Source organism: Portunus trituberculatus, chromosome 25 (assembly GCF_017591435.1).
Source record: "Portunus trituberculatus isolate SZX2019 chromosome 25, ASM1759143v1, whole genome shotgun sequence".
Lineage (NCBI taxonomy): Eukaryota > Metazoa > Arthropoda > Malacostraca > Decapoda > Portunidae > Portunus > Portunus trituberculatus.
This window is the reverse complement of record NC_059279.1, coordinates 15,634,441-15,646,940: the sequence shown is the minus strand read 5'-3', so window position 1 is coordinate 15,646,940 and position 12,500 is coordinate 15,634,441. Positions and strand designations below refer to the sequence as shown.

The following is a 12,500-nucleotide window of genomic DNA, read 5'->3' as shown; positions in this document are numbered from 1 at the left end:
ACGTAAAACATAGGGCAAAAATGGAATGTATATAGGAGGCTAAAGGCAGGAGATGAGGCTTTAAGGCCACTATACCATGAATAAGTAAGAACAGTTAAGAGGTTAACGAGGAAAGCTAAAAGTGAATATGAGTTGAGGGTAGCCAGCCAAGCAAAGACGGACCCCAAGGGATTTTTTCAGTTATACAAGACGAAAAGTAGTGAAGAAATAGGTCCTTTAAGTACAGCAAATGGGGAGATGGTTAGTTCTGCGGAAGAGATTAGTAGAATTATGAACGAGTATTTTTTAACTGTCTTCACCCAGGAGAACACACAAGAAATCCCAGATAACGAACAGAAATTTAGGGAAGAGGATAGGGAAAAGCTGACAGATATTCATATAACGAAGGTGATGGTAGAACAGGAGATAGATAAACTAAAGAAATTCAAGTCACCAGGACCTGATGAAGTATATCCAAGGGTTCTAAAGGAATGCAAGGAAGTCGTCAGCGAGCCTCTAGCGGTACTTTTTAGGATGTCACTGGAGTCAGGTGAGGTATCTACAATGTGGAGAGAAGCTAATGTAGTTCCCATATTTAAGAAGGGATCTAATTCCGACTGGGGAGAAGTAGTTAGTGGGGTGCCACAGGGGTCAGTTTTAGGGCCATTATTATTTCTAATATATATCAACGACTTGGATAGTGGAATTAATAGTGACATTAGTAAATTTGCGGACGACACAAAGATTGGTAGATTAATTAGGTCAGATTTGGATGCCATGGCTTTGCAGGCAGACTTGGATAGGATGAAAGAATGGACAGATAGATGGCAAATGCAGTTCAATATTAACAAGTGCATGTTTATTGAGCGCAGGTAGAGATAATCCAAGCAATAGGTACACGATAGATAACGTGGCACTAGGAAGTTCCAGGTATGAGAAAGATTTAGGAGTCATAGTTAGCTCTGATCTCGGTACAAGGAAGCAATGTATTGAGGCCAGAAATAAGGCGAATAGAGTATTGGGATTCATTTTTAGAAGTGTTAAAAGCAGGAGTCCTGAAGTAATACTAAAATTATACTTGGCGCTGGTTAGGCCACATCTTGACTATGCGGTACAATTCTGGTCCCCACATTACAGGAAGGACATAGCTCTGTTGGAGTCAGTGCAAAGGAGGATGACTAAAAGGATACAGGGAATGAAGGATATTTCCTATGAAGAGAGATTGATAAAACTCAATCTGCAGACGTAGGTTAAGAGGAGACCTGATAGAAGTATTTAAGTGGTATAAGGGTTTTAACAAAGGGGACATGAATGTAGTTCTTAGGATCAGTAGCGGGGACAGAACCAGAAATAATGTGTTTAAACTTGAAAAATTCAGGTTTAGTAAAGAAATGGGAAGAAACTGGTTTTCAAACAGAGTGGTTGATGAGTGGAACGGTCTCAGCGGTCATGTAGTCAGGGTTGAGTCAATAGGGAGCTTTAAAAGAAGGTTAGATAAGTTCATGGATGGGAATGATAGATGGAATTAGGTAGCTTAAACACACTGGGACTGCCTCGTATAGGCCTGGCGGTCTCTTGCAGCTTCCCTCTTTTCTTATGTAAAACCGAAGGATAATCGTATCTCTTTAAATATACCTAGTGAGATTTGAACGTTGACTTATTATTCTCTCTCTCTCTCTCTCTCTCTCTCTCTCTTCTATTTCAAGAACTTCCTTCATGTAAACAGTGTGACTTTACTAATATTTCCATCCTTTACTTGACATCTACACGTACGAAGTAAACAAAATGTACGATAATAGCCAGAAAACAATCGCCTACTGGTTATTCCTCTACCGTTTTATTTTCTAGCGGTAGGAGAGAGGGTGAAGAAGGAGGCGCAACAGAAGGAGGTGCAGCGGGAGGAGGAAGAGGAGGAGATCGAGGTGTACCAGCGGTGTCTGTACTGTGCAAATGGAGACATGGGCGTGATGGAAACGACTCCACATCAGCTGGTCACGGGTGAGAGAGAGAGAGAGAGAGAGAGAGAGAGAGAGAGAGAGAGAGAGAGAGTTGTGAGCAGTGTGATGGTGTATATATTCGTAGAAAACGGGTGTGTGGACTAAACAATAAAACAATGAGAGGAAATTTAGGTGTGTTGTTTATACAATATGCTGGACATTTGCCTACATTCGGACACATCACTCTCTCTCTCTCTCTCTCTCTCTCTCTCTCTCTCTCTAAACGTTTATCCTTCATTACTAAAATCAAACACAAGAAATTATTTGCTTTCTCATCTTCTTTTCTTTGGTTTATATTGATTTACCCATAATTCATATCAACTATTCACTTTACTCATATCAGCTATTCATATCAACTATCTTTAGGTTATAAGCTATTTTTTCATCCTATCGTCTTGAAACTCCCTAATTTGTTTTTATATACTCAACTATAAAAAATCTTAACACATATTTACGACTGTCTTTTGTTTACCTTGCAACATTCACCACCCAGACTCCATCTTTTTAACAAACACTTTGCCTTTTGTTTACTCCACAACGTCACCTTTAAAGTGTGTACCATTATTCCTTATCTTCTCGCACTTAATACTCTCACATCACGAATATTTTCAAAGGCCAAAAAGATCATTAGTCGAGTTATTGTGGGTGTTCCTTCTATTGATAAAGTAGAATCCTTGTTACCACATCTCAAGGATAAAGAATACACTCTTCAAAAGTGCCAACAGCTTCCATAAGATCCTATTGAAAGCAGTGGGAATGAGACGAGAGCGTGTTTAAGAATAGCTTTAAATTTTGACGACGCATATTCCGAAACGCTTTGCTCTCACATCGCGACTATTTTCAAAGACCACAATGCTAATAAGGCTGGTTCGCATGAGTGTTTCTCCTATTAATAATGTTGATATCTTGCTAATCTTTCACTAGAATAGTAAAAAAAAAAACATCCTTGAAATCCCATATAAGCTCATCACGATTCTATTTTCAAAGGCCATAAAGATAACAAGTGAGGTTTACAAGTGTTTCGCCTATTAGTAAGCGTAATGTTAAAATCTTGTAAATCTGTCACTAGAACCATAAAAACACTCTTGAAAACCCGTCTAATTACATCATTATTATTTTCAAAGGATAAAAAGATGAATAGCCAGGTTCTTAAGAGAATTTCTTCTGCTAATGATGTAAGAATCTCGTTAATCTGTCATTATAACCGTAAAAACACTTTAAAAAACCCGTGCAACATCAGAGGTTATTGAAAATAGTGGAAGCAAAGCGTCAGTGATTAAGAATACGTTCCCGTATTATAGAGCTTCCCAGAGTGTTCAATGGTCACAAGTTCCGCGTGGTGACCATCAAGTACTTCCCAACCATTGACCACGAGCCGGAGGGTGCTGGCGGCCTGGACACGAGGGTCAGACTCAGGGACTCCCTCAACACCCGCATGCTGGTGGACATCGCCAGGCACCTCAACTTCACGTGAGTCTCCTAACCAACACTGTTCCTCCTCCACCCACCACATGCACACCACATTACCAACAATCCTACCCTCCAACCAACACTGTGCCTCCCCCACCCACCACATACACACCACATTACCAACAATTCTACCCTCCAACCAACACTGTGCCTCCCCCACCCACCACATACACACCACATAACCAACAATTCTACCCTCCAACCAACACTGTGCCTCCTCCGCCCACCACATACACACCACATTACTAACAATTCTACCCTCCAACCAACACTGTGCCTCCCCCGCCCACCACATGCACACCACATTGCCATGACGATTCTACCCTCCACGAGAAGCGTAACCTGACCTAACAACTTACAATGTAGGTTCATAGTTCTGTTTAGTAGATATGTTTCAGTCAATTTTTGTAACATCTATGGAATGTACAAAACAACATGGACAATGAAATGCATAAAAAAACAATTACATTACAGTGAGACAGGAGTGTGAAGATATTGCTTCCATGAGTGACGGTTCAAGTAGTGGGGATAGCCAGATCTGTTTTCCGGAGTGGTAGTGTTTGATTTATTGGTGGGCGAGAGGGCAGCTGGCGGCGTGCATCTCATCGTTGGCGCTGTGCTCACACTTGCCAGGCTCACAAAGTTACCGAACAGATAGATGTAATGATAATAGAGCATTTCCGTCCGTCGGGTTAACAGCACCAGCGAGACGAGTATAGATAAAATCAATCACATATATGGTAATTATGATCTGAGCTTTTATTATTTTTTTTCAAACAACGCACATATTGTATTGTTGGTCAGGTATGATGTTTCCTTCTCACCAGTAAAGTGGCATCCTTGTATATAAGCACTGTTATCATAAGATACAATTGAAACCCTATTAGCTTCCACTATAGCCTGATAGCAGCACTGGTCAAGACAACTGCGGTGTGAGCTTATTCCCTTTGTGGTTTCTGGCAGAAATCTTAGACAGATATTACAACATCAAAGTATCCATAAGGTTCAGGAGCCTCCACTCACATTGCAAAATCGACTCCATGAATTTATAAGATTATCGAATTACCATTAATAAAAAAAATTGATGGACTTCATCACAGAAGTATCGATTAGGAGTCTCGAAAAGGTTTTATTTCATTTAGGAGTTTCTACATGTATTCTATCAAATAATCGCCTTATCTACTCAGCACTGTTTGGTAGAAAGCTCTGTTAACATCGTGAACACATCTACTGAATGCCTCGAAGACTCTTCCGCGGAGCTTTGACCTTCGTGTTTGGCTCCAGTGGGAAATTCTAGATGTTGGATTGTTTACAGAGATGGACGTGTTTGCAATCCGAAAAGTTTCTGTCATAATGAAAACAAATGAAGGCATTGATACTTTCTCTGCTATCACATTAACGCTAAGGGATCAAACACAATGTACTGTACTTACCTTGCGGCAATGAATACAATGGTCGCGTTTATTCCTCTATCATGTTTCAGTTACATAGTATTTGATTCTTATTCTATTTTCTGTTATTTCATCCTGGTTTGCTCTCGTTGTGAATTCTTCTTCCACGGATGTAATTGCTAGCAAAACTTATCTAATCATTTGTTGTTTCTTAATTTTTCTGCATATTGCAAATTCTCCTCTTTCCATTGTAAATTTCTTTTGTTCCTCTTTCTTTTTCGTTTCCTTTCCTCTCTTACAATTTCTATTTGAGACATTTCTTTTCACAACAATGATCTCTTATTACTCCTCTATACTTTAGAATTCTGTCCCTTACATAGGTATGCTATATTTCTCAAAGCAACCTTTAGTTCCTCTCTCTTTTTCTTAGTTTACCCTTCCATTTGCTAATTCGCACTTTTCCTCTTCCATGTGGTAACATTTATTGATCCTTGCTACTCGCTGTACTTCCACTATTAACACACCCAAAGGCGATACTCTTCAATAACTACGTAATACTCCTCACCGCTCTTATATAACACCACTACACACACTCACATACGCTCAGCATGAGGACAATTAGCACAGTTTTGTCAGAGCAGGACCTGAGGTGAATGGTAGTTGACACAAGCTTGTTTTCTGAAACGCTTCGCTCTCTCATGACTATTTTCTAAGAGAGATGATTAGCAGGATTTTCAAGAGTTTTTCTCGTTGATAATGCAGAAATGTTAATAATTAGCTACTAGAACCGTAGAAACGACCTTAAAAACCCGTATCACTTCAACTAGAGCCTTTACAATGTAGTGAAGGCGAGTCGCAGAAATGTCTCCGAGAATTATGTCCCAAGCATGGCGAGTGTCGAAGGTTACTGTAAGTGGTTGGTGTTTGTGTTTGGTGAATGCTTAGTTACTGTATCCTAGCGATGAGTTGACACATGGCCACCTTCCATTGCGTTTTAAAGTTACCAGTTTATTTATTTACATTTGCTGTGTCACTGATGTTGTAGAGTGCTATGGTAATGATAGTTAGGTTATTGTTGTGTATTATTTCCCCATATGGTATAGTGTTCATATGGTAAATGCTAAGATAGTGAGAATATCGTTAAAAGATGTAGTTCCGTTATTTTGGCTTCTCTCTATCGTTACTCTTTTATTTCATTCATTGTCTGGTTCTGCTCTCTTTTCTCATGCAGGAGTCAACCAGGATCTTCATTCTTTCATCTCTTTCTCTGTTAATTCATGAACTCCTTGCCTGACACTATTTTTTCCTTCACGTAAAAGGTTTCATTGGAGCTTCGACACAAATTGCAAAGACTGCTCCGAAATACACCATAATGAAAGAGGCACCTATGACCATAAGACTTATTTCCTTATTGAATAATGACTCTTTTTTTATATACCATGTTGGGTTTTTTCACTGGAATTTATGGGCCAAAGGAGGTATCTGAGAGCCCACCCTCTAGGGATCCACTACCCCGAGTAAGGAAGCCCTACCTACACTCGGACCGTGGACAGGATTCGAACTCGTGCGCTTGGAGACCCCCTCGGACCCTAAAGCGCCTATGTTTACACTGTACCACCCTTAACATTCTCTCCACTCTTAGCATTCCTTCCCTAATACGTGGTGGCCTTCAAGTTACAGGAAAGTGTTGCCATTTATTGATTACTATCTTGTCTTCACTTTACTCGTGTGTTCACAGTGAAGGGGAGGCAGGAGTGGCGTGCAGTAAGTGGTATGAGTGGGCTTGAATAACACAGCACGCGATTATCACCTCTTTGTATTCTTGGCACTGAGATTGTTAAGAATGTGAGAGTCGGTGCTAGTGGAGGTTATGATGACGAGTCTTTTTGTTCACTCACCTTACGTTATGATTAGGGAATTATTGTAGCCAGCACCTCTCTCTCTCTCTCTCTCTCGTATACAAAATCATTATAACTTCCTTCACCTTTTCATTTACGAAGAATTGAAACATATATAATACGTACATACAACTCACCACGTGCCCACCCAATAACATCACTTAGTACTGACAACACCTACACACACACACACACACACACACACACATTGGATATAGACTCTTATCGATCTCACTCTGCGCATATCGGGAAACACAAAGGGAAGCATAACTCTTGGGAAGTCTTATGGTGTGTCGTTAGTGTGGTGTCCCGCCGCTAGATGGCAGAGAGACGTAAATGTAGATGTTTTTATTTTATCTATTTAATGTGTTTGATTATCGCTATTTATTTTTCTTCATTTATTTCATTTATTCGCTTACTATTGTTAATTTCTTTTTTCACTCTATCATTCACTTTATCAATGCGTATATCTATTTACTTATCTATCTATTGAAATATGAAAATGCTAAATGGCTATCCCTCTTAAGAATCTTTCACGTCTGTAACACATTTATCACACACCTGTTACCTTATCAGCGAGTTTTCACACTTAGGAGCCTCTCATCTCTTTGCATCCTCTTATCTGATAACCAAGGACGTGTTAAGTCCGCTGCAAACTCTTCTGCTGGTGTTGAGATTATACACTGCTTAAGGTAACACGGAGAACTAATGGCTGAGGAGATTAATGGACTTAGTTATTAGTGTCTATATGATAATGCGACAAATTCTAACCTCAAATTTAATGATAACGTGATTCTACTTAACTTGATAATGTTTTTGCTTCTTATATAAACATTTCCAACAGTCTTTAATGGGAGTTGTCTGTATTTAAGACGTTTCTAGTGATAATAGTTGCTTTAACCATGGATTCTACATCACCAACAGACTGTAATGAGAGTTTTCTGGGGTTTTCAAAAGCGTTTCTAATGATAATAGTTGTCTTAACCAAGCATTCTATATCACCAACGGATTGTAATGGAAGTTATCTAGGTCTTTAAAGGCGTTTTTAATGATGATAGTTGTCTTATCCAAGATTCTGCATTACCAAAGAAAAAACAGCCATTGAAAGCCGACCACTCCTCTCCTTGGTGCTTGCAAACAGTTCTTGTGAGAGTCCACAGCGCTTCGTTTTGAAATACATGTTACGTGCAGTACGGTACATAAAAGTCCAGGTGGAGGGTCGTGCAGGGCACAGTAGTGAGGTGACAAGCGGGACGCAGGTGTGGCGAGCGATCACCATTAAATACCTCAAACACCTGATCTGTTACACGCTTCTGTATCTCTATCAGTGAGTGAGGACCGAGCACGCTATTTGACAGTGCATATATATTCAATCTGTTCCTTCACATCTATGCATGAAAAATGAGGCTCGTAGCAGGAAAATTACCATATTGTGTGTTAAAATTAATCTCCGAGTGACTTCTAATTTTATAAGCGAAAAAAGCGTTGAGGAAAAAGAGAAGTTAATGAAAAAATAAGGAGGCATTCTTAAAGGTGATCTGAACCTTACTAACTCAAATTTTCTATCCCTTTTGACACACGGTTAAAGATTTAGATAAAGCCAGTGAAAACAGAAAACCTTAATCAGGAACAGGAACAGGAATTAAATTCAATCTGTTCATAAAGAAAATTTGAACCGAAGTTAATCATCAAAACCTCACCTTTCCTGAAATACGACAAGAAAAATAGTCTGGACTACTCATAAAGACGATCTGAACCTATCTACATAACCTGAACCTCCTCATCTTCCCTAAATTACTTATCAAGACAATTTGAACTTGTTTATATCACATACAGCTCTTCCTCTTCCCAAGATAGGATAAAAAGGATTCAGTCTACTTATAAACAATCTGAACCTACCTACATCACCTGAACCTCCTCCTCTTTCCTAAATTACTTATAAAGACAATTTGAACATCACGTAAACCTCATCCTCTTCCCAAGATAAGATAAAAGGAATTCAGTCTACTTATAAACAATCTGAACCTAACTACATGAGCTGAATCTCCTCCCCCTCCCTAGATACGAGACACACGAGCCGCTTGATAGACAGTGGGGGTCTGATCTCGGGGGAGGCAATTGGACTGGCCTCGTGGGCACTCTGCAGCGTCAGGAGGCAGACTTCTCCACCACCATCACGCCCACAGCAGCCCGGCTCCTCATCATGCGACACTCCAAGATCTACGCCTCGGACCCCTTTGTGATCGTGTCCCTCAAGACGCAGACTAAAGCTGAGCACATGGCCATAGCAAAGCCCTTTCCTGGTGTGTGTGTGTGTGTGTGTGTGTGTGTGTGTGTGTGTGTGTGTGTGTGTGTGTGTGTGTGTGTGTGTGGCCCCTGTTCACCTAGGTCCTAGCAGTAAATAGATACGGGATGTAACTCAAGGGGCTGTGGCCTTGCTTTCCCGGTGTGTGTGGTGTATGATGAGGTCTCAGTCCTACCCGAAGATTGGTCAGTCCTCTGAGCTCTTTCCGTAGGGGCAAGGCTGGCTGGGTGACTAGCAGGCGACCATGGTGAATAACACACACACACACACACACACACACACACACACACACACACACACACACACACATACTGTAAAAGATAAGCTTCCCTCTGAGATAACTAATGAGCGTGCAAACTGTTATCTCTCTCTCTCTCTCTCCTTGACTCCCATGTATAAAAAAATATAAGACAAGAACCACTTAAGATTAAACGTGGAGATAAGCATTAAAAGATATAAAAAAGAATATAAAGAAAAAAATATTAGAATTACTCACTGATTAACGATTGAATATAAACAATAAGTGATTTTTGCGAAGCGAAGGATAACAAGAGTAATTTATGATTATTAAGGAAAACTGTGTCAAAAAACAAGGGAAGGGATAAGGGATTAATAGGTGTGTAAAGGTAGATATTTAACTGCCACCTGTAGGCCTAATGACTCCTTGAAACACTCCTTAATAATGTCTAAGAGTGGCTTATGATTGGAAAGCTGTGTCAAAAATCAATAAAAGGTTTTAGGGATTAACAGGTGTGTACAGGCATGCAACAACCTGTAGACCCGATGACTTCTTGAATCTTTCCCTTAATAAATAAAAGTGACTTAGAATTATTAAGCTGTGTCAAAAAATCAATGAAGGGGTTACGGGCCTGACAGGTGTGTACAGGTAAGCATGCCACGTACAGACTCGATGACTCCTTGAAACTTTCCTTAAGAATGCCTAAAGTGGATTATAATTAGAAAGTTATGTAAAAAATTCAATAAAAAGGGTTAAAGGATTGATAGGCATGTACAGGTAAATAAGCAACTTCCACCTGTAGACCCGACGACTTCTTGAACCTTTCCTAACCCGTTCGATACTGGGGCGCATTTTAACCTTGAGTTTGGGTGTGATTAGACGATTTTATTGACATTAGGAAGAGTCTATGGAGGCCAGAAGATGAATGCCCACAGTTTTCACTATGTTAATCCCCACATAAGCTCCTGAAGCTGTATTAAATCGCTAAAATAGTCGGTAGAATGAATATGTAAATGCGTCCCAGTACTGAAGGGGTTAATGATATCAAAAAGTGACATAGTTGGAAAGCTGCATAAAAAATAAATGAAAGGGTTAAGAGATTGATAGGTGTGTAACTACCACGGGTAAGTCTGATAACTCCTTGAAACTGTCCTTTAATTTCTTATGTCTTCTTTTGCCCTCTTCAATACTAGGACGCATTTTACCATGAATTTTAGGTATGATTAAACGATTTTATTTACATTAGGAATTGTTTATGGAGGTCAGAAGATTAATAGCTGGAGTCTTCACTGTTTTAATCCCTACATAAATTTCTGAAGCTGTACAAAATCACCAAAGAGTAAGCAGAATAAATACGAAAACGTGTCATGGTACTGAAGGGGTTAAAGTGCCTTATCCTAACGTTTCTAAATCCGTGACATGCAGGTGAGGTGTGGGTGATGGTCGGGGTGAGCGTGGCGGCCTCGGGTATCGCTGCAGTGTTGCTGAAGGCGGCAGTAAAGGAGCAATGGAGGGCCAGGGAGACTCGAGGCACTTCAAGCAAACAGTCAACCTTACTCTACCTGTGGGGCGTCCTGCTGGAAACCCCTCCTAACCTCCCGCCCATGTCAGTCACCATTAAGGTGCGTAGAAGGAGAGGAAGAAAGGAGGATAAATAAAGAAAGGTGCGTATAGAAGAAGGAGAGAAAGAAAGATTAATAAAGAAAGGAAGATAGAAAGGAGTTACCATTAAGGTGTGTAGAGGAAAGAGAGGAAGAAAAAAAAAAGACAAATAAATAAAGAAAGAAAGGAGTTACCATTAACGTGCGTAGAAGGAGAGGAAGAAAGAAAGAAAGATAAATAAAGAAAGGAAGATAGAGAGGAGTTGCCAATAAGGTGCGTAGAAGGAGAAAAAGAAAGGAAGATAAAGAAAGAGAAGGAAGAAAGGAAAATGAATTACCATTAAAATGCGTAGAAGAGGAGGAAAAGATAAAGAAAGAAAGGCGGGAACTAAAAGAAAAAAAAAGAAAAGAAAACGGAGTTAGCATTAAGGTCCGTTAAAGAAAAAAACATAAAGATAAAAGAAAGAAAGGAGTTACAGATAGTTAAGGTGCGTAGAAGAAAGGGGAGAAAGAAAAAAAGAAAGATAAAGAAGGAAAAGGAGAAAGAAATAAAGGATTTGTCATTTAAGTGCGTAGAAGAAAAGGAAGAAAGAAAGATAAAGCAAGAAAGAAAGGTTAAAAAAAAAAAAACTTGCTAATTGAATAAGTTTACGAGGATCTTTAGATATTGAAGTTAAGAACAGCAGCGGCAGCAATGACGAAAGCAACACCACCACCAACACTACCCACGTACACAAGGCAAACAAACAACACAGTGGACACCAGATACAGCCACAAAATTACAGTAACAGCCCACCAGTGAGCGGTATGCGGGCGTGGGAGGCGCTGGTGGTGGCTGTGGCGGGAAGGGTGGTGGTGGTGGTGGTGGCGGGAAGGGTGGTGGTAGTGGTGGTGGTGGTGGCGGTGAAGTAATGGCATAGTGACAAGTAATGAATTTGATGATGGTGGAGGACAGATTAATTAGTAATTTACTTCATCATTCTTCTATCTCTCTCTCTCTCTGTGTGTGTGTGTGTGTGTGTGTGTGTGTGTGTGTGTGTGTGTGTGTGTGTGTGTGTGTTTCTTAATTATAACTTTAAATATTCGGTTATGCAAATTTGCTACTACTAAACTCATTGTATTTATTCATTATTATATGCAAACAGGTAAATTAAAATCCCAATCTCTCTCTCTCTCTCTCTCTCTCTCTCTCTCTCTCTCTCTCTCTCTCTCTCTCTCTCTCTCTCTCTCTCTCTCTCTCTCTCTATATATATATATATATATATATATATATATATATATATATATATATATATATATATATATATATATATATATATATATATATATATATATATGTATCTATCTATCTATCTATCTATCTATCTGTCTATCTATCTCTATCTTTATCATTATCATAAACAGGTAACAAGGTGTAGAAAAGAAGAGTGATTTAAGAGACAGGGTAAAGTTCTCTCTCTGTCTGTCTGTCTGTCTGTCTGTCTGTCTGTCTGTCTGTCTGTCTCTCTCTCTCTCTCTCTCAGGTGCTGGTGGCGTGGTGGCTCCTCAGCTGTCTGGTTCTGTCCGCCGCCTACAGGTCTTCCCTCGCCGCGCATTTCACAGTGGGGGTGAAGGCGCCGCC

General features: G+C 39.9%; 2 protein-coding genes across 4 annotated transcripts in view; one reads left to right on the top strand and one right to left on the bottom strand.

Annotated features, from left to right (window-relative positions):
* LOC123508947 (battenin-like) overlaps positions 1-12,500 on the bottom strand; it is a 50,829-nt gene that overhangs the window by 13,906 nt on the left and 24,423 nt on the right. The window lies entirely within an intron of this gene.
* LOC123508945 (probable glutamate receptor) overlaps positions 1-12,500 on the top strand; it is a 21,590-nt gene that overhangs the window by 5,507 nt on the left and 3,583 nt on the right. For all 3 annotated transcript variants that reach the window (XR_006676041.1, XM_045262992.1, XM_045262993.1), the window contains exons 4-8: positions 1,828-1,977; positions 3,278-3,446; positions 8,797-9,038; positions 10,704-10,900; positions 12,403-12,500. The exon at positions 12,403-12,500 is cut by the window's right edge. Coding sequence is in view for 2 of the 3 variants with exons in the window: in XM_045262992.1 (XP_045118927.1) it covers positions 1,828-1,977; positions 3,278-3,446; positions 8,797-9,038; positions 10,704-10,900; positions 12,403-12,500 (856 nt within the window). In the remaining variant the exon portion in view is untranslated. The remainder of the gene's footprint in view (positions 1-1,827; positions 1,978-3,277; positions 3,447-8,796; positions 9,039-10,703; positions 10,901-12,402) is intronic.